General features: G+C 38.1%; 1 protein-coding gene across 2 annotated transcripts in view; it reads right to left on the reverse strand.

Annotated features, from left to right (window-relative positions):
* SCML2 (Scm polycomb group protein like 2) overlaps positions 1–25517 on the reverse strand; it is a 121897-nt gene that overhangs the window by 13757 nt on the left and 82623 nt on the right. For both annotated transcript variants that reach the window (XM_055393546.2, XM_088833773.1), the window contains 4 exons: positions 15720–15937; positions 12778–12904; positions 10833–11036; positions 9921–10103 (listed from right to left, as the gene is read on the reverse strand). In XM_055393546.2, the coding sequence (XP_055249521.1) occupies positions 9921–10103; positions 10833–11036; positions 12778–12904; positions 15720–15937 (732 nt within the window). The remainder of the gene's footprint in view (positions 1–9920; positions 10104–10832; positions 11037–12777; positions 12905–15719; positions 15938–25517) is intronic.

Genomic DNA, 25517 nt, shown 5'->3' on the forward strand with positions numbered 1-25517 from the left:
ACTCCAGTACTCTTGTCTGGAAAATCCCATGGATGGAGGAGCCTGGTAGGCTGCAGTCCATGGGGTCGCTAAGAGTCAGACAGGACTGAGCGACTTCACTTTCACTTTTCATATTCATGCACTGGAGAAGGAAATGGCAACACACTCCAGTGTTCTTGCCTGGAGAATCCCAAGGATGGCGGAGCCTGGTGGGCTGCCGTCTATGGGGTCGCACAGAGTCAGACACGACTGAAGCGACTCAGCAGCAGCAGCAAGCATTGGAAGGTGCCTATAGACCTTGAAAAGAAGTATAAGCTGGAACAAGGAAATATCTGAAACTGAACTGACCACACACTGCCCACAACAGCTCCAGAGAAATTTCTAAACATATTTTTACTATTACCATATTTTATTTTTAAGTGCTTTATTACTAGTTTAATTTTCATTTTTATAACCTACTATTAACTTGCAAAAACAGACCCTATTTTTAACACAAATAGCATATATATATTTTTTATAATTTTTGTGATTTTGTTTTGTATTTTTAATACTGTATTTTTCAGAGTCTAATCTCTACGCTAGGGTTTTAATCTTTGCTTTTTGGTATTTGTTATCAATTTTGTACCTTTAAGAATCTAACCTGCAATAACCATTTTCACAAGGGGTGTGATTACTGGCTTCATTGCTCTTTCCATTTCTGACAATCCCTTTTTTCCACCTGGTCACTGATATCTCCTCCCTCCCACTTCTATTCTCTACTTAACTCTGTGAATCTCCCTGGGTGTATCAGGCTGTGGAGAACACTTAGGGAACAATCTCTCCCCTTTTGACTTTCCCTCTTCTCCACCTGGTCACCTCTATCTCCCTCCTCCCTCTTCTCTTCTCTGTGTAACTCCATGAACCTCTCTGGGTGTTCCACACTGTGGAGAGCACATAGGGAATTGATAACTGCCGAGATAGCTCTCTCCCCTTTGACTCCCCCTCTTCTCCTGGTCACCTCTTTCTCCTCCCTCTTCTCTTCTCCATGTATCTCAACCTTTCTGGGTGACCCCCACTGTGGAGAATTTTTTCACCATTAACCTAGATGCTTTATCATCTGTGCTGTACGGATGGAGAAGTCTTGAGGCTACTGTAATAAAAAGACTGAAAGCCAGAGTCAGAGGCTGAATTCCAAAACTTGAGAACACCAGAGAACTCCTGATTCCAGGGAATATTAATAAACAAGAGCTCATCCAAAAGCCTCCATATTTACACTGAAACCAAGCTCCACCCATGAGCCAACAAGTTCCAGAGCAAGATATACCACGCTAATTCTCCAGCAATGCAGAAACACGGCCCTGAGCATTAAAATACAGGCTGCCCAAAGCCAAGCCAAACCCATAGACAAGCCAAAACTCACTACTGGACACTTAATTGCACTGCAGAGAGAAGAGATCCAGCTTCATCCACCTGAACACAGATGCAACTTCCCCTAACCAAGAAACTTTGACACGCCACTAGTCCCACCCCACTCACAGGGAGCAAGCTCCACAATAAAGAGGACCCACAAACTTCCAGCCTACAGAAAGGCCAGCCCAAACACAGAAATTTAAACAAAGTGAAAAGGCAAAGAAATATTCAGCAGGTAAAGGAGCATGATAAATGCCCACCAAAACAAAGAAAAGAAAAGGAGATAGAGAGTCTACCTGAAAAAGAATTCAGAATAGTGACAGTAAAGATGATCCAACATCTTGAAAGCCAAATGGAGTTACAGATAAACAGCCTGGAGACAAGGATTGAGAAGATGCAAGAAATGTTTAACAACGACCTAGAAGAAATAAACAAGAGTCAATCAATAATGAATAATGTAATCGGTTCAGTTCAGTTCAGTTCAGTCACTCAATCGTGTCTGACTCTTTGAGACCCCATGAATCACAGCACGCCAGGCCTCCCTGTCCATCACCAACTCCCGGAGTTCACTCAAACTCATGTCCACAGAGTCGGTGATGCCATCCAGCCATCTCATTCTCTGTCGTCCCAGTCTCCTCCCACCCCCAAGCCTTCCTAGCATCAGACTCTTTTCCAGTGAGTCAACTCGTCGCATGAGGTGGCCAAAGTATTGCAGTTTCAGCTTTAGCATCAGTCCTTCCAATGAACACCCAGGACTGATCTCCTTTAGAATGGACTGGTTGGATCTCCTTGCAGTCCAAGGGACTCTCAAGAGTCTTTTCCAGAACCACAGTTCAAAAGCATCAATTCTTCGGTGATCAGCTTTCTTCACAGTCCAACTCTCACATCCATACATGACCACAGGAAAAACCATAGCCTTAACTAGATGGACCTTTGTTGGCAAAGTAATGTTTCTGCTTTATAATATGCTATCTAGATTGGTCATAACTTTCCTTCCAAGGAGTAAGCGTCTTTTAATTTCATGGCTGCAATCAGCATCTGCAGTGATTCTGGAGCCCAAAAAAATAAAGTCTGACACTGTTTCCACTGTTTCACCATCTATTTCCCATGAAGTGAAGGGACCAGATGCCATGATCTTCATTTTCTGAATGTTGAGCTTCAAGCCAAACTTTTCACTCTCCTCTTTCACTTTCATCAAGAGGCCTTTGAGTTCCTCTTCACTTTCTGCCATAAGGGTGGTGTCATCTGCATATCTGAGGTTATTGATATTTCTCCCAGCAATCTTGATTCCAGCTTGTGCTTCTTCCAGCCCAGCGTTCCTCATGATGTACTCTGCATAGAAGTTAAATAAGCAAGGTGACAATATACAGCCTTGACGTACTCCTTTTCCTATTTGGAACCAGTCTGTTGTTCCATGTCCAGTTCTAACTGTTGCTTCCTGACCTGCATACAGGTTTCTCAAGAGGCAGGTCATGTGGTCTGGTATTCCCATCTCTTTCAGAATGTTCCACAGTTTGCTGTGATCCACACAGTCAAAGGCTTTGGCATAGTCAATGAAGCAGAAATAGATGTTTTTCTGGAACTCTCTTGCTTTCTCCATGATCCAGCGGATGTTGACAATTTGATCTCTGGTGCCTCTGCCTTTTCTAAAACCTGCTTGAACATCTGGAAGTTCATGGTTCACATATTGCTGAAGCCTGGCTTGGAGAATTTTGAGCATGACTTTACTAGCGTGTGAGATGAGTGCAATTGTGCGGTAGTTTGAGCATTCTTTGGCATTGCCTTTCTTTGGGATTGGAATGAAGACTGACCTTTTCCAGTCCTGTGGCCACTGCTGAGTTAACTGAGATCGAAAACACTCTGGAGGGAACCAATAGTAGAATAACTGAGGCAGAAGACAGGATAAGTGAGGTGGAGGATAGAATGATGGAAATAAATAAAGCAGAGAGGAAAGAAGAATTAAAAGAAATGAGGACAACCTCAGAGACCTCTGGGACAATGGTAAACGCTCCAACATTTGAATCACAGGAGTCCCAGAAGAAGAAGACAAAAAGAAAGGGCATGAGAAAATACTTCAGGAGATGATAGCTGAAAACTTCCCTCAAATGGGGAAGGAAATAGCCACAGAACTCCAAGAAACCCAGAGAGTCCCAAACAGGATAAACCCAAGGCAAAACACCCCAAGACACATATTAATCAAGTTAACGAAGATCAAACACAAAGAACAAATAGCAAAGGTAGTAAGGGAAAAGCAACAATAACACACAAGGGGATAATCTTGTTACACAGAAGGATAACAGCTGATCTTTCAATAGAAACTTTTCAGGCCAGAAGGAAATGGCAGGACATACTTGAAGTGATGAAACAGAAAAAACCTACAATGCAGACTACTGCGCTGAGCAAATATCTCATTCAAATATGAAGGAGAAATCAAAAACTTTACAGACAAGGAAAAGCTGAGAGAATTCAGCACCACCAAACCAGCTCTTCAACAAATGCTAAAGGATCTTCTCTAGACAGGAAACAGAAAAAGTGTATAACCTCAAACCCAAAACAACAAAGTAAATGGCAACGGGATCATACTTATCAATAATTACCTTAAATGTCAATGGGTTGAATGCCCCAACCAAAAGACAAAGACTGGCTGAATGGATACAAAAACAAGACTCCTATATATGCTGTCTACAAGACACCCACCTCAAAACAAGGGACACACACAGGCTGAAACTGAAGGGCTGGAAAAAGATACTTCATGCAAATGGAGACCAAAAGAAAGCAGGAGTAGCAACACTCATATCAGATAAAATAGACTGTGAAATAAAGGCCGTGAAAAGAGACAAAGAAGGACACTACATAATGATCGAAGAATCAATCCAAGAAGATATAACAATTATAAACATACATGCACCCAACATAGGAGCAACGCAATATGTAAGGCTAAGGCTAACACGTATGAAAGGGGAAATTAACAGTAACACAATAATAGTGGGAGACTTTAATACACCACTCACACATATGGATAGGTCAACCAAACAGAAAATTAGCAAGGAAACACAATCTTTAAATGATACAATGGACCAGTTAGTCCTAATTGATACCTACAGGACATTTCACCACAAAGCAATGAATTTCACCTTTTTCTCAAGTGCACACAGAACATTCTCCAAGATAGATCACATCCTGGGACATAAATCTAGCCTTGATAAATTCAAAAAAACTGAAATCATTTCAAGCATCTTTTCTGATCACAATGAGATAAGATTAGATGTCAACTACAGGAGAAAATGGAGGCTAAACAACATGCCTTGAATAACCAACAAATCACAGATGAAATCAAAAAAGAAATGAAAATATGCATAGAAACAAATGAAAATGTAACCACGACAACCCAAAGCCTATGGATTCAGTAAAAGCAGTGCTAAGGGGAAGAACATAGCAATACATGCTTACCTCAAGAAACAAGAGAAAAATAAAATAAATAACCTAACTTTACACCTAAAGCAGCTAGAAAAAGAAGAAGAACCTCAGAGTTAGTAGAAGAAAAAAAAAAGTCATACAAATTAGGGCAGAAATAAATGAAAGAGAAACAAAGGAGACTACAGCAAAAACCAACAAAACTAAAAGCTGGTTTTTCGAGAAGGTAAATAAAATAGACAAATCTTTAGCCAGACTCATCAAGAAAAAAAGGGAGAAGAATCAAATCAACAAAATTAGAAATTAAAGTGGAAAATCACAACAGACAACACAGATATACAAAGGATCATAAGAGACTACCATCAGCAACTAGATGACAATAAAACGGACAACTTGGAAGAAATGGATGAATTCTTAGAAAAGTATAACCTTTCCAAACTAAACCAGAAAGAAACAGAAAATCTTAACAGACCCATCACAAGCAATGAAATAGAAAAGCCCAGGACCAGATGGTTTCAGAGGTGAAGTCTACCAAAAATTTAAAGAGCTAACAGCTATTCTACTCAAACTCTTCCAGAAAATTGTAGAGGAAGGTAAACTGTCAAACTCATTCTATGAGGCCACCTTCACCCTAATACCAAAACCAGACAAAGATGCCACACACACAAAAAAAAGCTACAGGCCAATATCACTGATAAACATAGATGCAAAAATCCTCAACAAAATTCTAGCAAACAGAATCCAACAACATATTAAAAAGATCATACATCATGACCAAGTGGGCTTTATCCCAGCTATGCAATGATTCTTCAATATTTGCAAATCAATCAATGTGATACACCACATTAACAAACTGAAAGATAAAAACCACATAATTATCTCAATAGATGCAGAGAAAGCCTTTGACAAAATTCAGCATGCATTTATGATAAAAACGCCCCAGAAAGCAGGCATAGAAGGAATAAACCTCAACATAATAAAAGCCATATATGATAAACCCACAGCAAACATTATCCTCAATGGTGAAAAACTGAAAGCATTTCCCTTAAAGTCAGGAACAAGACAAGGGTGCCCACTCTCACCACTACTATTCAACATAGTTTTGGAAGTTTTGGCCACAGCAATCATAAAGAAAAAGACATAAAAGGATTGGAAAAGAAGAAGTAAAACTCTCACTGTTTGCAGATGACATGATCCTCCACAGAGAAAACCCTAAAGATTCCACCAGAAAATTACTAGAGCTAATCAATGAATATAGTAAAGTTGCAGGATATAAAATTTACACACAGAAATCCCTTGCATTCCTATACACTAACAATGAGAAAACAGAGAAATTAAGGAAACAATTCCATTCACCATTGCAACGAAAAGAATAAAATATTTTAGGAATAGATCTACCTAAAGAAACAAAAGACCTATATATAGAAAACTATAAAACACTGGTGAAAGAAATCAAAGATGACACAAATAGTTGGAGAAATATACCATGTTCATGGATTGGAAGAATCAATATAGTGAAAATGAGTATGCAATCTACAGATTCAGTGCAATCCCTATCAAGCTACCAATGGTATTTTTCGCAGAATTAGAACAAATAATTTCACAATTTGTATGGAAATACAAAAACCTCAAACAGCCAAGGCAATCGTGAGAAAGAAGAATGGAACTGGAGGAATCAACCTGCCTGACTTCAGACTATTCTACAAAGCTACAGTCATCAGGACAGTATAGTACTGGCACAAAGGCAGAAATACAGATCAATGGAACAAAACAGAAAGCCCAGAGATAAATCCACACACCTATTTGCCTGGTGGGCTGCCATCTATGGGGTCGCAGAGAGTCGGACACGACTGAAGTGACTTAGCAGCAGCAGCATGGACACTTTATCTTTGACAAAGGGGGCAAGAATTTACAACGGAGAAAAGGCAATCTCTTTAACACGTAGGTGCTCGGAAAACTAGTCAACCACTTGTAAAAGAATGAAACTGGAACACTTTCTAACACCATACACAAAAATAAACTCAAAATGGATTAAAGATCTAAATGTAAGACCAGAAACTATAAAACTCCTAGATGAAAACACAGGCAAAACACTCTGACATAAATCACAGCAGGATCCTCTATGACCCACCTCCCAGAGTAATGGAAATAAAAGCAAAAATAAACAAACAGGACCTAATTAAACTTAAAATCTTTTACACAACGAAGGAAACTATAAGCAAGGTGAAAAGACAGCCTTTAGAATGGAAGAAAATAATAGCAAATGCAGCAACTGGCAAAGAATTATTCTCAAAAATATACAAGCAGCTCATGCAGCTCAATACCAGAAAAATAAACGACCCAATCAAAAAATAGGCCAAAAAACTAAACAGACATTGCTCCAAAAAAGACATACAGATGGCTAACAAACACATGAAACGATGCTCAACATCACTCACTATCAGAGAACTGCAAATCAAAACCACAAGAGGTACCATCTCATGTCAGAGTGGCTGCTATCAAAAAGTCTACGAACAATAAATGCTGGAGAGGGTGTGGAAAAAAGGGAACTCTCTTACACTGTTGGTGGGAATGCAAACTAGTATAGCCAATATGGAGAGCAGTGTGGGCATTCCTTAAAAAACTGGAAATAGAACCGCCATACGACCCAGCAATCCCACTGCTGTCCATACACACCGAGGAAACCAGAATTGAAAGAGACATGTGTACCCCAATGTTCACTGCAGCACTATTTACAACAGCCAAGACATGGAAGCAATCTAGATGTCCATCAACAGATGAATGGGTAAGAAAGCTGTGGTACATATACACAATGGAATATTACTCAGCTATTAAAAAGAACACATTTGAATCCATTCTAATGAGGTGGACAGAACTGGAGCCTACTATACAGAGTGAAGTAAGTCAGAAAGACAAACAGCAATACAGTATATTAACTCATATATGTGGAATTTAGAAAGATGGTAATGATGACTCTATATCCGAGACAGCAAAAGAGACACAAGATATAAAGAACAGACTTTTGGACTCTGTGGGAGAAGGCGAGGGTGGGATGATTTGAGAGAATAACATTGAAACATGCATATTACCATATGTGAAATAGATCACCTGTCCAGGTTCAATGTATGAAACAGGGCACTCAAAGCTGATGAACTGGGACAACTCTGAGGGATAGGGATGGAGGTGGGAGGGGCGTTCAGTATGTGGGACACATGTACACCCATGGCTGATTCATGTCAATGTATGGCAAAAATCACTGCAGTGTTGTAAGGCAATTAGCCTCCAACTAAAATTAATTAAAAATAATAAATAGAACAAGGAAATTAAAATGGCACACAAGAAAACATCTATTTAAAACAAAAGAAGGCAATAATGGAGGAAAAGAACTCCCCCCTCAAAAAAGACACATAGAAAACAAATATCAAATGGTAGAAGTAAATCCTATCTTATCAGTAAGTATATTAAACGTACATGAAATAAACACTCCAGTAGACATTAGATTGGCATAATGGATTTTTTTTAAGCTCCAGTTACAAACTTACTACAAGAGACAAACTTTAAATTCAAATACACAAAAATGTTGAAAATACAAGGATTTGGAAAAAAATATACCACACAAACAGTAATGAAATGTCTATACTAATATCAGACAAAATAGACTTTAAGAAAATCCTAAGGAATTCATACACATACAGAAATCCCAATGAAAACTAATAAACAAATTCAAAGTTATAGACTATAAGATTAACATACAAAAATCAATTGTATTTCTATACACTTGCAATAAACAAGCCAAAAATTAAGTTAAGAAAGTAATTCTATTTACAATAGCATAAAAAAGAATGAAATATTTATGGATGAATTTATCAAAAGAACTGCCAGATGTACTCTATGAAAACTATATCAGACTGTTGAAATAATTTAAAAAGACCTAAATAAATGGAAAGACATTCTATGTTCAAGAACTGGAAGACTCAATACTAATACGGCAATTATTCCCAAACTGAACCACAGATTCAATACAGTCCCTATTATAATCCCAGCTGGTTTCTTTGCAGAAACTGTCAAGCTTATTCTAAAATTCATATAGAAATGCAAGGGACTCAGAACAGCCAAAACAATCTTTAAAAAGGAGAACAAAGTTGGAAAACTCATCCTTCCCAATTTCAAAACTCACTACAAGAAGCTACAGTAATCAACACAGTATAATACTTTCATGAGGATAGACCTAGACATAAATGAAATAGAAAATCCAGAAATAAACCCTTGATTTATAGCAAACTCATTTTTGACTAGGGTGTCAAGACAAGAGGGAAAAAGTGGCCTTTTACAAACAGTGCATGAACAACTAGATTTCACATGTGAAGGAATGAAATTGGGCCCCTACATCTCACAACATAGGGCAAAGCATGGAGTAAACCTTATGAACTTATATTAAGCGATGTTTTCCTAGGTATGACAACAGAAGTACAAGAAACTAAAGAAAAAATAGATAAATTGGACTTCATCACAATTAAAACTTTTTTACTTCAAAGGATACCATTAAGAAAGTGAAAAGACAACTCACAGAATGGGAGAAAATATAAGCAAAGCACATATCTGAATGGAACTTTTAATCAGAATATAAAGAATTCCTTATATATTTATATATAACAAATATATACATATATAACAAATATAAAAATGACTGTATAATGAAAAGACAAATAATCCAATTAAAATGGGCAAAGGATTTGAATACACATTTCTCCAAAGATGATGTACAAATAGCCAATAAGCATAAAGATGTTCAACATTAGCCACTAGGAAAATGCAAATCAAACCAAAAAGATATTGGGCTGCCAAAAAGTTCATTCCAGTTTTTCCATAATATGTTACAGAAAAACTCAAAGGTTTTGGCCAACCCAATAGCTTTGAGGTTTTGATTCTCAAGTTCATTATGAATACAGTAAGAAATTACTTTTCCATTTTGAATGAACAAAAAACTATATATTATACATGCCTAGATAGTTCACTGTGGCCAAAAGATTTACCTTAAGAAGGACACAAGGAAAAACTGAATTATACAAGACTCTCAAGTTAGTGAAGAATCTAATGTAAGATAGAAGCACAGTATAAAATTTTACATTTTCTCTTACCTGGTTTATTTTGATCACTCTCTTCAGGACTATGAGTATTACCTCTATAAGGGCTAAAAGGCTGGCTACTCAAAAGGTTATCACACTGCAGGCTGTGGCACAAGTTCTCAAGAAAGCGAAGAACAAATGATGCACTGTTCACTGGAGGCAGCTGGATGGAATGAACTTCCCCATCAAATGCAGCTATTATAAGGGGAAAAAAGATGTCAGAGTCACATAATAGAAAGATGAGAACCATAACATAAACAACAAAAAAAGCCATCAATTTAGAAAACATAAGTCTAATGTGTGATTTTTGTAATTTATAAAGGAATAATCTTAAATTATATGTTAAGTTCCTCTCATTCAAACACAATAGTCTGAACTAAGAAAAGCATTCTCATTTAAAAATATTCATAAAGTAAACAACAACAATAGAAACCCACTGATCTACAATACTTTCTACTCTTCCAAACATTCCATGGGTACAAATGCAGTATCTGATCACACAATCATGAAAGCCATATGTATCTTATCCCTTAATCACTTCTTGAATCACATTTTTATTTAGAGATTCTTATAGATTAGTCTGTTTTCTAAAAAAATTAAAATATATTAATATAAAGCTCACTTTATCTATAGTGAGCTTAATAAAGAAGGTAAAAGGAAAAATCTGTATCTCTTACCTCAATTTACAGTATTACTCTGACATTGGTCTATTTTAAAAGTTAACCTTTTCAAAATAGGGTTAAAAGTCTATAAACATATAATTATTATAAATATCCTATATATTAACAAAATAAATATTCAAATATTATCATTAATAGAATAAAAATTTAGAAAATAATCTATGTATTTTATAAAATCTTTGCCTTCTTGAAACCTAACATCCAATTAGAGAACAAAAGCTGATAAAGGATTAGATGTGCATACCAGTTATCACTTCTCCTCCACGATGATCTGGTTTAAGGAATCCAAAAACAGTCTTACTTTGAATGGCACAATCCACAAAGGCCTGCACCGTCCGCCGGAGCACCACATTGACAGGGCCTGGGCCAAAGTGGTCTGGCAGCTGCTGGATTTTCTTCTGATCCAGGTGAGGGCCACAGTTTCCATGTTTGTTTATATAGACACAGACTTGATGAAAAGTGTGTATATAGATATAACAAACAATGAGATTAGTTAGAAGGAACATAAACACTACATAATCACTATATATCCCATTAGCCACACTTCACTCAAAGAGAACCTAAACAGAGTTAATATCAATGATCATTTCTGTTACCTAAAAATATGTAAACATAGTTTCACATTGTGTAAATATATTAAACATAGAAAGAAATAATCCAAAAGCTTCTTCAATTTTCTAGATTTCTGGCCAAACTAATTATAGAAACAATAGAAGTTTTAGTAGCATCACAAAACAATTCTTTGCACATTCCTGTATTATATAAAAATGGCTTAAAGACAAGAATATTTTACTGCAGTCACAGTGCAAGAATTTTCTCTCAAAACTGGTCATGTTAGCACATTCCTTTCAGACTGAATTTATTTTAAATCAACAATATTGCATTTATTCATTATACAGTATTTTCTAAAGTAACCACATAATTTATGTGTCACAGTAAGTTCTAATGATCTGGAGAAAATTTTTCATTGATTTTAAGAAAATAAAAATGTTCTTTCTATACATGCTGAGGTTCACAAAAGAAAATTTTAAGAATAAATGCTTTCCTTAGTATAATAAAAAGTAAATACCCTATAATCACAGTCAGGTTTCCTTAATTTTTCTTCACTGAGAATCAAATTGTAATCAACGTACAATGTAATATGATTATTACCAAAAAGAAAATATACTGTCCCCCTAAATCAAAAGGTATGTTATTTTTCTCCACTGCTTTATTGCAAAATTTTCATCTATACAAAGTCTGTATTTAGTACAATAAAAACCCATTAATCTCACTTTCACCATGTTGAAATATATGATAATTCTCAACTTTATGGCAACAGCCAGAAGAAGGATCAATCCTGCCATAGAAATATCACGTACTAAAAACAACCTGAGGTACTGATGGCCTGGACAAAGTTCTACTGAGCACAAATGAGCTAAACAATGATTTCAATGTTTATACTCATTCAGTCAGTCTCACCAGCTAATGGACTAAAAATCAGAAATAATAAAGTAACAAAATGGGAAATGTAACAATAATAATTTTTAAAAGTGATACCTATTTCAAGAAATTAAAGTATAATTTCTTTTTAGTAAGAAAAGAAAAATTGAGGGGAAAAGTCTAGGGAAGAGAAGAATGTAAGAGAGAGATAATTAAGAATCTAGGAGAGGAAGCAATAAAACTTGCTATAAAAAAAAAGGAAAGGAATAAGGAAATCTGCAGAAAATGACAAATCAAAGGGATTAATTAGTTTGGGTGCCTGTCATTTCACATTCTTTACACAGCAAGGAGCAATTTAAAGTCATCATGTCCCTTGACAGGCAAGGATCTGTGAAAATTTTAAAAGGCATTTTAAAAAGGTTTGAGGTAGCTTTAAAAATATATACAAGACAAAAAGACAAATTGTGAAATGAGATAATGGGAAAACAAGAACAGATCTGACAATAATGTAAATGTTATAAATTTTACCAAGAGGGATAAAATACCTTAAGGATGCTGAATTTTCAAGTGACTCATGTATTTAAACAGACTCATGTTTTTCCTTAACATCAAAATAAACAACTAGAATTTCAAAATATTTTAATATGAAAAATGCTCAAAGAAATGCTTATTATCATCTTCTCTCCCTCTTATTTTATTTTCAGGACTTCAAAGACATTGAATACAACAAAAGTATTAATTTTATACTCCTAAAAATACTAATTTACCTGTAGACATCACTATCTTAGATGATCCAGGGACAACATCCTTATCATATGAAATGTTACCACGGTCTCTGGCCAATGCATTTAGAGAAGTTGAAGATGTGGAGCAAATGACAGGAATACATTTTTCCTGTTAAAAAAGAAAAAATTCCTAGATAAGCAGGTCAGAAAATCATTGGCATCACTGGTCCACAAATGATCAGTGGTCAGAAGTCCTTTGGGATGGAAATTTCTCTGTTACAAATTGTAGTACTTTTCAAACTGTGCTAAGAGGGTCCATAAGCTAGTCAAGTAGGAGAGGAAGAGACCAAAAGGCTGGGATTCCCAATGCTATCCCTGCTCCACCTAGTCATACCTTAGCCAAAATAGTTACTATGCAAAACCTGTGTTTTGTTTGTTGTTTTTTTGTTTTTTAGCTTCCCAGGTGGCTCAGTGGTAAAGAATCTGCCTGCTAATGCAAGCGATGCAGGGTCCCTGGGTCGGGAAGATCCCCTGGAGGAAGAAATAACAATCCACTCCAGTATTCTTGCCTGGAGAATGCCATGGACAGAGGAGCCTGGCGGGCTACAGTTCATAGGGTCTCAAAGAGTCAAGACACAACTGAGCATGCACACATGTAAGTTTTATACACTCTGGAAATCTAATTCAGCAATTCATCAAATGAGGTTGGGGAACCTCAACAAGGCAGAGGACAGTTTGTCTTCAGAAAGCAGTCATTCATCTGGGTTTTTACTGTATCTAGCCTGCATTACTCCATATTACACATGATAATGTTGACAAAATTAAAAGTGGCTTGCTAAAGTCCATACAGAATTACGTCCACTGTATGTAAGAACAAATGTCTTCTGGGTATTGTTAAAAATCACTAGTGGTTTATATTATATCAGCTCTTGGCGTTTTCTAGGAGCTAACTTCAAACAAGACTCTCCAGTATCAGAAAAGAGGACCTTGCGCCTAGCAAAGGTAATAATAGAGATATTTAAAAGGCAGGGACAAAGGAGAAAAAGCAGAACACTCTGTGTTATTGGATTTTTCTTTGTTTAAATTAGTGACCGTTATCTGGGTTCACAGTAGCACAGTAAACTATGTTATTTTTAAAGTATTGTTGTTTAGTCATTAAGCTGTGTCTGACTCTTTTTCGACCCCATGGACTATAGCCTGCCAGATTCCTCTGTCTAAGGGAATTCCCAGGCAAGAATACTTGCCTTCTCCCAGTATCTTCTCTGAGGGTCTTCTTGACTGAGGGATCGAACCTGCATCTCCTGCACTGGCAGGCAAATTCTTCACTGCTGAGCCACCAGGGAAGCCCTTTTAAAGTATACTGAGTTTTAAATAAACTGCCCCAAAGATAAATACACCCATGCAGTATTTTCAGTGTGGCTTTGAAGAGGTCAAACACTATTCAGTCTTAAGTTTATCCAAGATTCTACACCTTTATACTAAAGAGTATGTTTCTTACAGACAAGATGTATTTGGATCCTATATATAACAGTTTACATCTGCTAGTCCCAAAATCCCAACCCCTTTCTCTCCCCATTCCCCCTTGTTAAAAAGCCTTATACACTCTTGGTACATTCCTCAAGGGTGTCATAATACTCTTGCTGTTGTTCAGTCGCTAAGTTGTGTCCAAATCTTTTGAGCCCACCAGGCTCTTCTGACCATGGGATTTTCCAGGCAAGAATACTTGAGTGGGCTACCATTTCCTTATCAAGGGGATCTTCCCAACCCAGGGATCAAACCCACGTCTCCTTTGTTGACAGGTGGATTCTTTACCACTGAGCCATGTGGGAAGCCCATATAACACTCTTCAGTTCAGTTCAGTCGCTCAGTCATGTCCGCCTCTTTGCGACCCCATGAATCACAGCACGCCAGGCCTCCCTGTCCATCACCAACTCCCGGAGTTCACTCAAACTCATGTCCATCGAGTCGGTGATACCATCCAGCCATCTCATTCTCTGTCGTCCCCGTCTCCTCCTGCCCCCAATCCCTCCTAGCATCAGACTCTTTTCCAGTGAGTCAACTCGTCGCATGAGGTGGCCAAAGTATAGGAGTTTCAGCTTCAGCATCAGTCCTTCAATGAACACCCAGGACTGATCTCCTCTAGAATGGACTAGTTGGATCTCCTTGCAGTCCAAGGTACTCTCAAGAGTCTTCTCCAGCACCACAGTTCAAAAGCATCAATTCTTCGGCGATCAGCTTTCTTCACAGTCCAACTCTCACATCCATACATGACCATGGGAAAAACCACAGCCTTGACTAGACGGACCTCTGTTGTCAAAGTAATGTCTCTGCTTTTTAATATGCTATCAAGGTTGGTCATAACTTTCCTTCCAAGGAGTAAGCGTCTTTTAATTTCATGGCTGCAATCAGCATCTGCAGTGATTTTGGAGCCCAAAAAATAAAGTCTGACACTGTTTCCACTGTTTCCCCATCTATTTCCCCTGATGTGATGGGACCAGATGCCATGATCTTTGTTTTCTGAATGTTGAGCTTCAAGCCAAACTTTTCACTCTCCTCTTTCACTTTCATCAAGAGGCTTTTTAGTTCTTCTTCACTCTCTGCCATAAGGGTGGTGTCATCTGCATATCTGAGGTTATTGATATTTCTCCCGGCAATCTTGATTCCAGCTGGTGCTTCTTCCAGCCCAGCATTCCTCATGATGTACTCTGCATAGAAGTTAAATAAGCAGGGTGACAATATACAACCTTGACGTACTCCTTTTCCTATTTGGAACCAGTCTGTTGTTCCATGATCAGTTCTAACTGTTGCTTCCTGACCTGGTTTCTCAAGAGGCAGGTCAGGTGGTCTGGGATTCCCATCTCTTTCAGAATGTTCCACAGTTTATTGTGATCCACACAGTCACTCTTAGTAAATCCTAAACTGTATGTTTAATAATAAGGCACTACAGAGACCCATAATAGAAATTAGTAGGAGATACAACTAACCTTTCTTCCTGACTGTGTGCCTTTTTTCCTTGTTGTGGTATTCTTAACAGAACTTCCCTTCTTGGGGACTGAAGGATATCCAGGTGGTTTAATCCGATCTGATTTCTTATTCTTTTGTGTTGGTAATGTTATAGCACTGTCCTGTGGAGACTGCATTGAGCGCTGAGCTGCCTTGGAAAGAGGTGGCTGTGTTTTTGCGGTATTCTTTGTAACAAGAACTGAGGGAAAAAACACACAACACAAAAATATGATTAAAGTAAATGACATAATTAAAGTATTTTCTTCTTGATTCAAAAGACCTTTAACTCAATATTTAAAAATATTCCAAAGGTTACTCATTGAAAATCACCTGAAATAAAGGTACCATTTAAAATCAAGTTACAGATATTTAAGATTTTAGATTATCAGGAAATAGTCTGATTCTCTAGAAAAAATAAAGATGCTCTTATAAGAACCAGTAACTTCAAACTACCTGGCACACTGAAAAACTCTTATCAATTTACCTTTTGTCTGTTTCTCATATTTCTAGTCCTTGGCAGATAAAAGTTTTTCCTTGGCAGATAAAAGTTTTTCCTTCAGAAAATACTATCCAATGATGCCATATATAGGAATAATTCTGCCCATCAATATAGAAAAACATAAAGCAGCTACAATGGCTCCTGTTTCATCTTCTAAAGGTCAAAGGAATCACCCTACTTGATTTTTAGTGGCTAAAATACATTATATCCCTATATGTATATTTAATAGTAAAGTTTTATAAGCTACAATATAGACTCTACATTAACATGGTCACAGAAGGACCATCATATCCAAATGACTTGAATTTGTTACTTGCAGCCCAATCAAGACAGCTTTAATATTTCAAATGAAGGGTACTTGCCAGGTTACTCTTACGTATATTCACAGTTAAGTAAAAAGATATTTTTAGTATTAATCCCTTAATTTCATTAGTACAAAAAAATGAATTTTAATTAGTAAATAATACTGATGTCAAAAAGTCTTTACAGGAAGAGCTGAGCTACCAGGGAAGCCCCCTGATTCTGTATACATCTATGAAAAAAAAATCAACTACTTTTATTTGGTCCCTGGTAGCTCAGTTGGTAAAGAATCTGCCTGCAATGCAGGAGACCCCAGTTCGATTCCTGGATCGGGAAGATGCCCTGGAGAAGGGATAGGCTACCCACTCCAGTGTTCTTGGGCTTCCCTAGTGACTCAGATGGTAAAGAATCTGCCTGCAATTCGGGAAACCTGGGTTCAATCCCTGGGTTGGGAAGATCCCCTGGAGGAGGGCGTGGCAACCCACTCCAATATTCTTGCCTGGACAATCTCCATGGACAGAGGAGCCTGACGGGCTACAGTCCATGGGTTGCAAAGAGTCAAACAAGACTGAGTGATCAAGCACTGCAATTTTATTTTGAGAGCTTCATTTTACAACTTAAGGCTTCCCTGGTGGCTCAGTGGTAAAGAATCCACCTTCAATGCAGGAGACGTGGGTTTGATCCCTGGGTCAGGAAGATCCCCTAGAGAAGAAATGGCAACCCATTCCAGTATCTTTGCCTGGGAAATCCCACGGACAGGGGAGCCTGGCAGTCTACAGTTCACGGGGTCACAAAAGAGTCTAAGACAACTTAGCAACCAAACAACAACAACATTTTACAACCTGAAACGAATTTACCACTTGGCTTCTCCCATCCTCAAAGACTAGGTATAAACTGACCTTCTATGGGGAATACCACATCTTCCCTGCAGCCTTTTTATCTATCTCTATCAGTCACCAAGTCAAGAGGGTGGAACAGCTCAGCTGCCAGGGCAAATGTAAGACCACTTAACTGCCGCCTTCTCTTTTCTCTTCTCCTTACTTATAGTAATTCACCTACTTACACTGGCCTCTTTTTAACTCTTTATCATCATCTAATTCATACTCCATGCTCACTTCCACTTTTTTCAAATAACTCTAGCAACATAATTCACATTAGTTCTTCTTACAGTCTCCCAGATATCACCTTCGGGAATTGAAAGATCATACTTCTGATGCTTCATCATCCTGATCTCATCATTAGACAATTTGTGAAGCTCTTCTACCTCTAAGATAATCAACTGTGCTCCCCTTGTCTACATCCAGCTCCCTTATCTGTCATTTTTGCTTCATACCAACTGATCATGCTTTTCATTCTCATTATAAGACTTAGTCACAAGCCCTCTTCGTTTTCATCCAATTTATTAGCTATCTTCTGGCTTTACTTTACTCCCTATTAACCTGCACCCAACTGTCCACCCCCACCAAATCTCCGTAACTAGTATCCCTTACATTATCACACCCTGATCTTTGATCATGTCCAACATGTCAGCTCCAACCTCTGAGTCACACTCTCATTTGTTTCCTCTGGTCCTGAGCTATAGAACAAAGGTCAGTAATCTTTCTGTAAGGGACCAGACAGTAAATATTTCAGGCTTTAAATGTCACATGTGGTCTCTCTCACACAATCTTGTCTCTTCAGTTTTTTTAATCCTTTATGAATATAAAAAGTATTCACAGCTCACAGGCTACATGTGGTCCTCAGATTATACTCTGCCAACTCCTGCTACAGAACATTAGGATACTGCTGAACACTGTAACATCTATGCTAATCTCAACTAAGGTGTCACTGCTTGAACTCACTGATTTCCAAGTATGTTTCCATGGCAGAACATTCTCCCCCTTTTAAATTCCTCTCTCCCTCTCACCTTATTCCTTTCAGCAAATGACCCTACCTTCTACTTTAAGAGAAGATTAAAGGCTATCTTGTGGGAGTGATCATAACCATCCCATTTCTCCATCTTCAGTTCAGTTCAGTCGCTCAGTCATTTTTGCGACCCCATGGACTGCAGCACGCCAGGCTTCCCTGTCCATCACCAATTCTCAGAGCTTGCTCAAACTCATAGCCATCAAGTTGGTGATGCTATCCAACCATCTCATCCTCTGTCATCCCCTTCTCCCACCTTCAATCTTTCCCAGTCTCAGGGATGCGTTTCAAATGAGTCAGTTCTTCACATCAGGTGGCCAAAGGATTGGAGTTTCAACTTCAGCATCAGTCCTTTCAATGAATATTCAGGACTGATTTCCTTTAGGATGGACCAGTTGGATCTCTCTGTAGTCCAAGGGATTCTCAAGAGTCTTCTCCAACACCACAGTTGAAAAGCATCAATTCTTCAGTGCTCAGCTTTCTTTATGACCCAACTCTCACATCCATACACAACTACTGGAAAAATCACATCTTTGACTAGATGGACCTTTGTCAGCAAAGTTATGTCTCTGCTTTTTAATGTGATGTCTAGGTTGGTCACAGCTTTTCTTCCACTTTCACTTTCTCCATCTTAAAATACTCTTATTTTCATTCATTCTCATCTTTTCCTATTCTATCAAATGAAGTTTTCTCTTTACTCTTCTAAGCCAAATCCCCTTTCACTTAAGTCCATAACTATCTTCTTTGGTTTCTCTGGCATTTTACAGTTTCAATTATCTTCTCTCTTCACAGTATTTAATCACTTGATCCCTAAACTCTTGCTCTCTCTTACAACCCTTAAATATATATCCTTTATTTTGAAGTTTCCTTCCCTAGTTTCTGGTACTTTCTAGCCCATGCATAAATCTTCCTCCTACTCACTACCATGATACAAAGAAGAATCACTTCTTGATATTTCAATTTCCTTATTAGTCTGTGTTTCCTTAGCCTCCTATAATAAGCTTTTCTTCCTCCAACCACTTTAAGGTCAGTAATGACCTCTTCCTAGTATCTAAATCCAAATAAATCCTCATTCTCTTGATGAATCTCTTCATCTCCACAGTTCTGGTCCCCACCTTTTAATATATGGCATGAAGAAAAGCAAATACAATTGGGCTCTGGACCTGAGGTTAAATTCCTACACTAGATTAGTTTAAGACAGAACCTAGGAGTATAGGAGGTCCTCAAAAAATATTTACCAAATAAATGAAAAATACTTTCAACCTGCAAGCCAATGTTTCACCTCCAAAACAAGTATATTTTATATAAAGAATTACGTAGTAACAAATAAAACATTACTTTGTGGAACGTGGCAAATGTAATGAAAGCAATATTTGATATAAAAATGTTGAAATTTGATATTAATAAATCTTGGGACACAAATATTTGAGCTGTAGCTTCAAAGAGTCTCCCAAAATATAATATTCTATTTTACAATAAGAACTTTTTGATGCATGGTATAAATGTATGTATGAGCAAAGAAAATGCATTATAAAAACTTTTATGTATGAAAAAATTTTTCACTTTAGAAAGCAAGCTTTTCAAAGGCAAAGATTCAGTTTGGTTCACTGCCATATTCCCAGTGCCTAGAACAAAATACTTTTTAAACTACTTTAACTAAACAGGAATGAATAATCATTCAATACACTGAACAAAATTAAACTATATACACTATACATGTATTTTCATCTCTCCTCCAAAGAGCAATCATATAACATATACACACCATGCTAAAATTCTTTTCAATATTAAACTATTTTAAAGGAAAATAGATTTGTTTAAGAGATAAGGTTAAAAGTATATATATAGCACTATAACCATATTTATAGTGTTAACAGTAAAAACATCTTTGAAAACAGCATATAAAATATATATAGAAGGATATGCTAATCATCTTCAATAAAATTTTTATGTGAATACCTAACACAAAATTTACCTGGTTCCTCAGCTTTTCTTCAGGTAAGAGAGACAATGTTTGGGTAAGATAATGAAGTTACTCAATTATGAAAATGCAAAAGAAATGAACAAATTTGGGAAACAATAAAAAGGCAGGAATTAAACTCAAGATAAGGCATGGAACAGGGGGAACCAAAGAAAGAAAGGAGCTAGATGCCAACATTTATTGGCTACCCATTATATGCTAAGCACTTCAATATCTGTTATCACATGTAATCCTCTCAAATGTCCTATGAGGTAGGTATTGTTCCCCACTTTACACACGAGGAAACTCAGGTTCCGTGACGTTAGGTAACTTTGCCGATATCACCCATTTGGCTAAGAGGCTTCTAACTTCTAATTGCACTTTTTCTAATATGCCACCTTGCTTTCTGTCCTCTAACAAAAAAAGGCTATTAAATTCACTGTCCTGAGTCAAAGTGCGTGTGTTTTCTTAAAAAAAGAAGGCCCAAAAGACAATCTTGTGAACTCCTATGTGAGAGTTCACTAGTAGTTGCAAGGTGCTCTCTGACAGAAGGAGTCTTGGTTTGTTTTTTTTTTAAATACGATATGGAGGCATACTTACAAGGAGAAAACATTAACAAGTACAGACAAAAGCATGCTGATAAAACTCTTCAAGACTGGGGATTTAACCTTATTTAATTATTTGCTGCCAAATTAACATACTCATTAAATGTACATTTCTGTTGACACATGAAGATGCTTTATTATTGAAAGAGACTGTTTGTACTCTTTGAACTAAGAAAAGAGAGTAGCACCTCAGAAAAGGAACTATAGTTAGAAATGAACAGCAACCCCCTATTTTAAGGGACTGCTGGATTGGTTTACGTGTGTCTGACTTGAGAGGAACTAACATGGATTCAGATCAGTTCAGTTCACTCGTTCAGTCATATCTGACTCTTTGCGACCCCATGAACCACAGCATGCCAGGCCTCCCTGTCCATCACCAACTCCCGAAGTCTATCCAAACCATGGCCATCAAGTCGGTGATGCCATCCAGCCATCTCATCCTCTGTTGTCCCCTTCTCCTCCTTCCCAGCATTAGGGTCTTTTCCAGTGAGTCAACTCTTTGCATGAGGTAGCCAAAGTATTGGAGTTTCAGCTTCAACATCAGTCCTTCCAATGAACACCCAGGACTGATCTCCTTTAGGATGGACTAGTTGGATCTCCTTGCAGTCCAAGGGATTCTCAAGAGTCTTCTCCAACACCACAGTTCAAAAGAATCAATTCTTCAGCACTCAGCTTTCTTCACAGTCCAACTCTCACATCCATACATGACCACGGGAAAAACCAATAGCCTTGACTAGATGGACCTTTGTTGGCAAAGTTAACATCTCTGCTTTTAAATAGGCTATCTAGGTTGGTCATAACTTTCCTTCCAAGGAGCAAGCATCTTTTAATTTCATGGCTGCAATCAGCATCTGCAGTGATTTTGGAGCCCAAAAACATAAAGTCTGACACTGTTTCCACTGTTTCCCCATCAATTTCCCATGAAGTGATGGGACCAGATGTCATGATCTTCGTTTTCTGAATGTTGAGCTTTAAGCCAACTTTTTCACTCTCCTCTTTCACTTTCATCAAGAGGCTTTTGAGTTCCTCTTCACTTTCTGCCATAAGGGTGGTGTCATCTGCATATCTGAGGTTATTGATATTTCTCTCGGCAATCTTGAATCCAGCTGGTGCTTCTTCCAGCCCAGCATTCCTCATGATGTACTCTGCATAGAAGTTAAATAAGCAGGGTGACAATATACAACCTTGACGTACTCCTTTTCCTATTTGGAACCAGTCTGTTGTTCCATGTCCAGTTCTAACTGTTGCTTCCTGACCTGTATACAGGTTTCTCAAGAGACAAGGTCAGATGGTCTGGTATTCCCATCTCTTTCAGAATTTTCCACAGTTTATTGTGATCCACTCAAAGGCTTTGGCAGAGTCAAAAGGAGAAATAGATGTTTTTCTGGAACTCTCTTCCTTTTTTGATGATCCAGTGGATGTTGGCAATTTGATCTCTGGTGCCTCTGCCTTTTCTAAAACCAGCCTGAACATCTGGAAGTTCACAGTTCACGTATTGCTGAAGCCTGGATTGGAGAATTTTGAGCATGACTTTACTAGCATGTGAGATGAGTGCAATTGTGCGGTAGTTTGAGCAGTCTTTGGCATTGCCTTTCTTTGGGATTGGAATGAAGAATGACCTTTTCCAGTCCTGCGGCCACTGCTGAGTTTTCCCAATTTGCTGACATATTGAGTGCAGCACTCTCACAGCGTCATCTTACTGGATTTGAAATAGCTCAACTGGAATTCCATCACCTCCACTAGTTTTGTTCGTAGTGATGCTTTCTAAGGCCCACTTGACTTCACATTCCAGGATGTCTGGCTCTAGGTCAGTGATCACACCATCGTGATTATCTGGTCATGAAGATCTTTTTTGTACAGTTCTCTGTATTCTTGCCACCTCTTCTTAATATCTTCTGCTTCTGTTAGATCTGTACCATTTCTGTCCTTTATCGAACCCATCTTTGCATGAAATGTTCCCTTGGTATCTCTAATTTTCTTGAAGAGATCTCTTGTCTTTCCTATTCTGTTGTTTTCCTCTATTTCTTTGCATTGATCACTAAGGAAGGCTTTCTTATCTCTCCTTGCTATTCTTTGGAACTCTGCATTCAGATGCTTATATCTTTCCTTTCCTCCTTTGCTTTTTGCGTCTCTTCTTTTCACAGTAATTTGTAAGGCCTCCCCTGACAGCCATTTTGCTTTTTTGCATTTCTTTTCCATGGGGATGATCTTGATCCCTGTCTCCTGTACATTGTCACGAACCTCTGTCCATAGTTCATCAGGCACTCTGTATCAGATCTAGTCCCTTAAATCTATTTCTCCCTTCCACTGTATAATCACAAGGATTTGATTTAGGTCATATCTGAATGGTCTAGTGGTTTTCCCTACTTTCCTCAATTTAAGTCTGAATTTGGCAATAAGGAGTTCATGATCTGAGCCACAGTCAGCTCCCGGTCTTGTTTTTGCTGACTGTATAGAGCTTCTCCATCTTTGGCTGCAAAGAATATAATCAATCTGATTTCAGTGTTGACCACCTGGTGAAGTCCATGTGTAGAGTCTTCTCTTGTGTTTTTGGACGAGGGTGTTTGCTATGACCAGTGCGTTCTCTTGGCAAAACTCTATTAGCCTTTGCCCTACTTCATTCCATGCTCCAAGGCCAAATTTGCCTGTTACTCCAGGTGTTTCTTGACTTCCTACTTTTGCATTCCAGTCCTCTATAATGAAAAGGACATCTTTTTTGGGTGTTAGTTCTAAAAGATCTTGTAGGTCTTCATAGAACCATTCAACTTCGGCTTCTTCAGCATTACTGGTTGGGGCATAGGCTTGGGTTACCGTGATATTGAATGGTTTGCCTTGGAAACGAACAGAGATCATTCTGTCATTTTTGAGACTGCATCCAAGTACTGCATTTCAGACTCTTTTGTTGACCATGATGGCTACTCCATTTCTTCTAAGGGATTCCTGCCCACAGTAGTAGATATAATGGTCATCTGAGTTAAATTCACCCATTCCAGTCCATCTTAGTTAGCTGATTCCCAGAATGTCGACGTTCACTCTTGCCATCTAATGTTTGACCACTTCCAGTTTGCCTTGATTCATGGACCTAACATCCCAGGTTCCTATGCAATATTGCTCTTTACAGCATCGGACCTTGCTTCTATCACCAGTCACATCCACACCCGGGTATTGTTTTTGCTTTGGCTCCATCCCTTCATTCTTTCTGGAGTTATCTCCACTGATCTCCAGTAGCATACTGGGCACCTACCGACCTGGGGAGTTCATCCTTCAGTGTCCTATCTTTTTGCCTTTTCATACTGTTCATGGGGTTCTCAAGGCAAGAATACTGAAGTGGTTTGCCATTCCTTTCTCTAGTGGACCATATTCTGAACATAGATTAGAGATATAAATTAATATGGATCTTGCTTTTGATCTAAAAAATTTGATAGAGATATGACTGCTTACTGTTCTCCATATTTTTCCATCCATCATACCCAGTGTGTTCTTTTTACCAATCTAAGCAATTTAGGACATTAAGAAGAAATAAATATGGTCCGAGTAATACCATTCACCTCTTATATGTATATTTGTGCATATATATATATATAATTCATATCTCCTTAAGTATATAGATTATGATTTCTTTCTCCTCAGAAATTTAATGCTATGTATATATAACCATACCATAAGGGCAGAAACCAGTATGAAAACAGATGCCTTGAATTTGAGGCTGGAAATAGACAAAATCAAAGTATGAATAGACAAAAATAGAAAAGCAAAATACGGTGTGGAAAAATCAAAACTGAGTAAAAAAGAAAAAAACTGTCACTGTAAACATTTCATTTTGGAAACTTTTTCAGATTTAGAAATTCTTCGCAAGTCATCTTCCTTATATTTAAAAATGTATGTACAATGAAACTGTCATTACTGTTAATGATCTTTCATACTGGTAACTATAAAACCAAAGAAACAACACACCTCAATTTTTAAAAATACGAAAATTATTAACAGAGATGGCTACACCTAACCTATCCAACCTGGAGGTCTGGTATTTACAGAAACTCACTCAAGGTACCCAATGCCCTTACTTGGAACTTTACTCTCTGTTCCATAGAGCCCATGTTGCCACAAACTGATTGGTCATGGGTAGCAATGGCAAGCCACTCCAGTAGTCTTGCCTAGAAAATCCCATGGACGGAGGAGCCTGGTGGGCTGCAGTCCATGGAGTCGCTACAAGTCAGACATGACTGAGCGACTTCACATTCACTTTCACACATTGGAGAAGGAAATGGCAACCCACTCCAGTGTTCTTGCCTGGAGAATCCCAGGGACGGGGGGGGCCTGGTGGACTGCCGTCTGTGGGGTCACACAGAGTCGGACACAGAGTCGGACACGACTGAAGTGACTTAGCAGCAGCAGCAGCAGTAACAGCCAAGGGGAGGCAGAGTCAAGTATTAATCCTCTGAACTCCCTTCCTTCATTCATTCCTGCTGCCATCTCATGCCACAGCACTGGCTTCCTTGACTGGTATCTT

This window comes from Moschus berezovskii, chromosome X, assembly GCF_049115385.1.
Source record: "Moschus berezovskii isolate FMDL1 chromosome X, NW_MosBer_1.0, whole genome shotgun sequence".
In the NCBI taxonomy this organism is placed as follows: Eukaryota; Metazoa; Chordata; class Mammalia; order Artiodactyla; family Moschidae; genus Moschus; species Moschus berezovskii.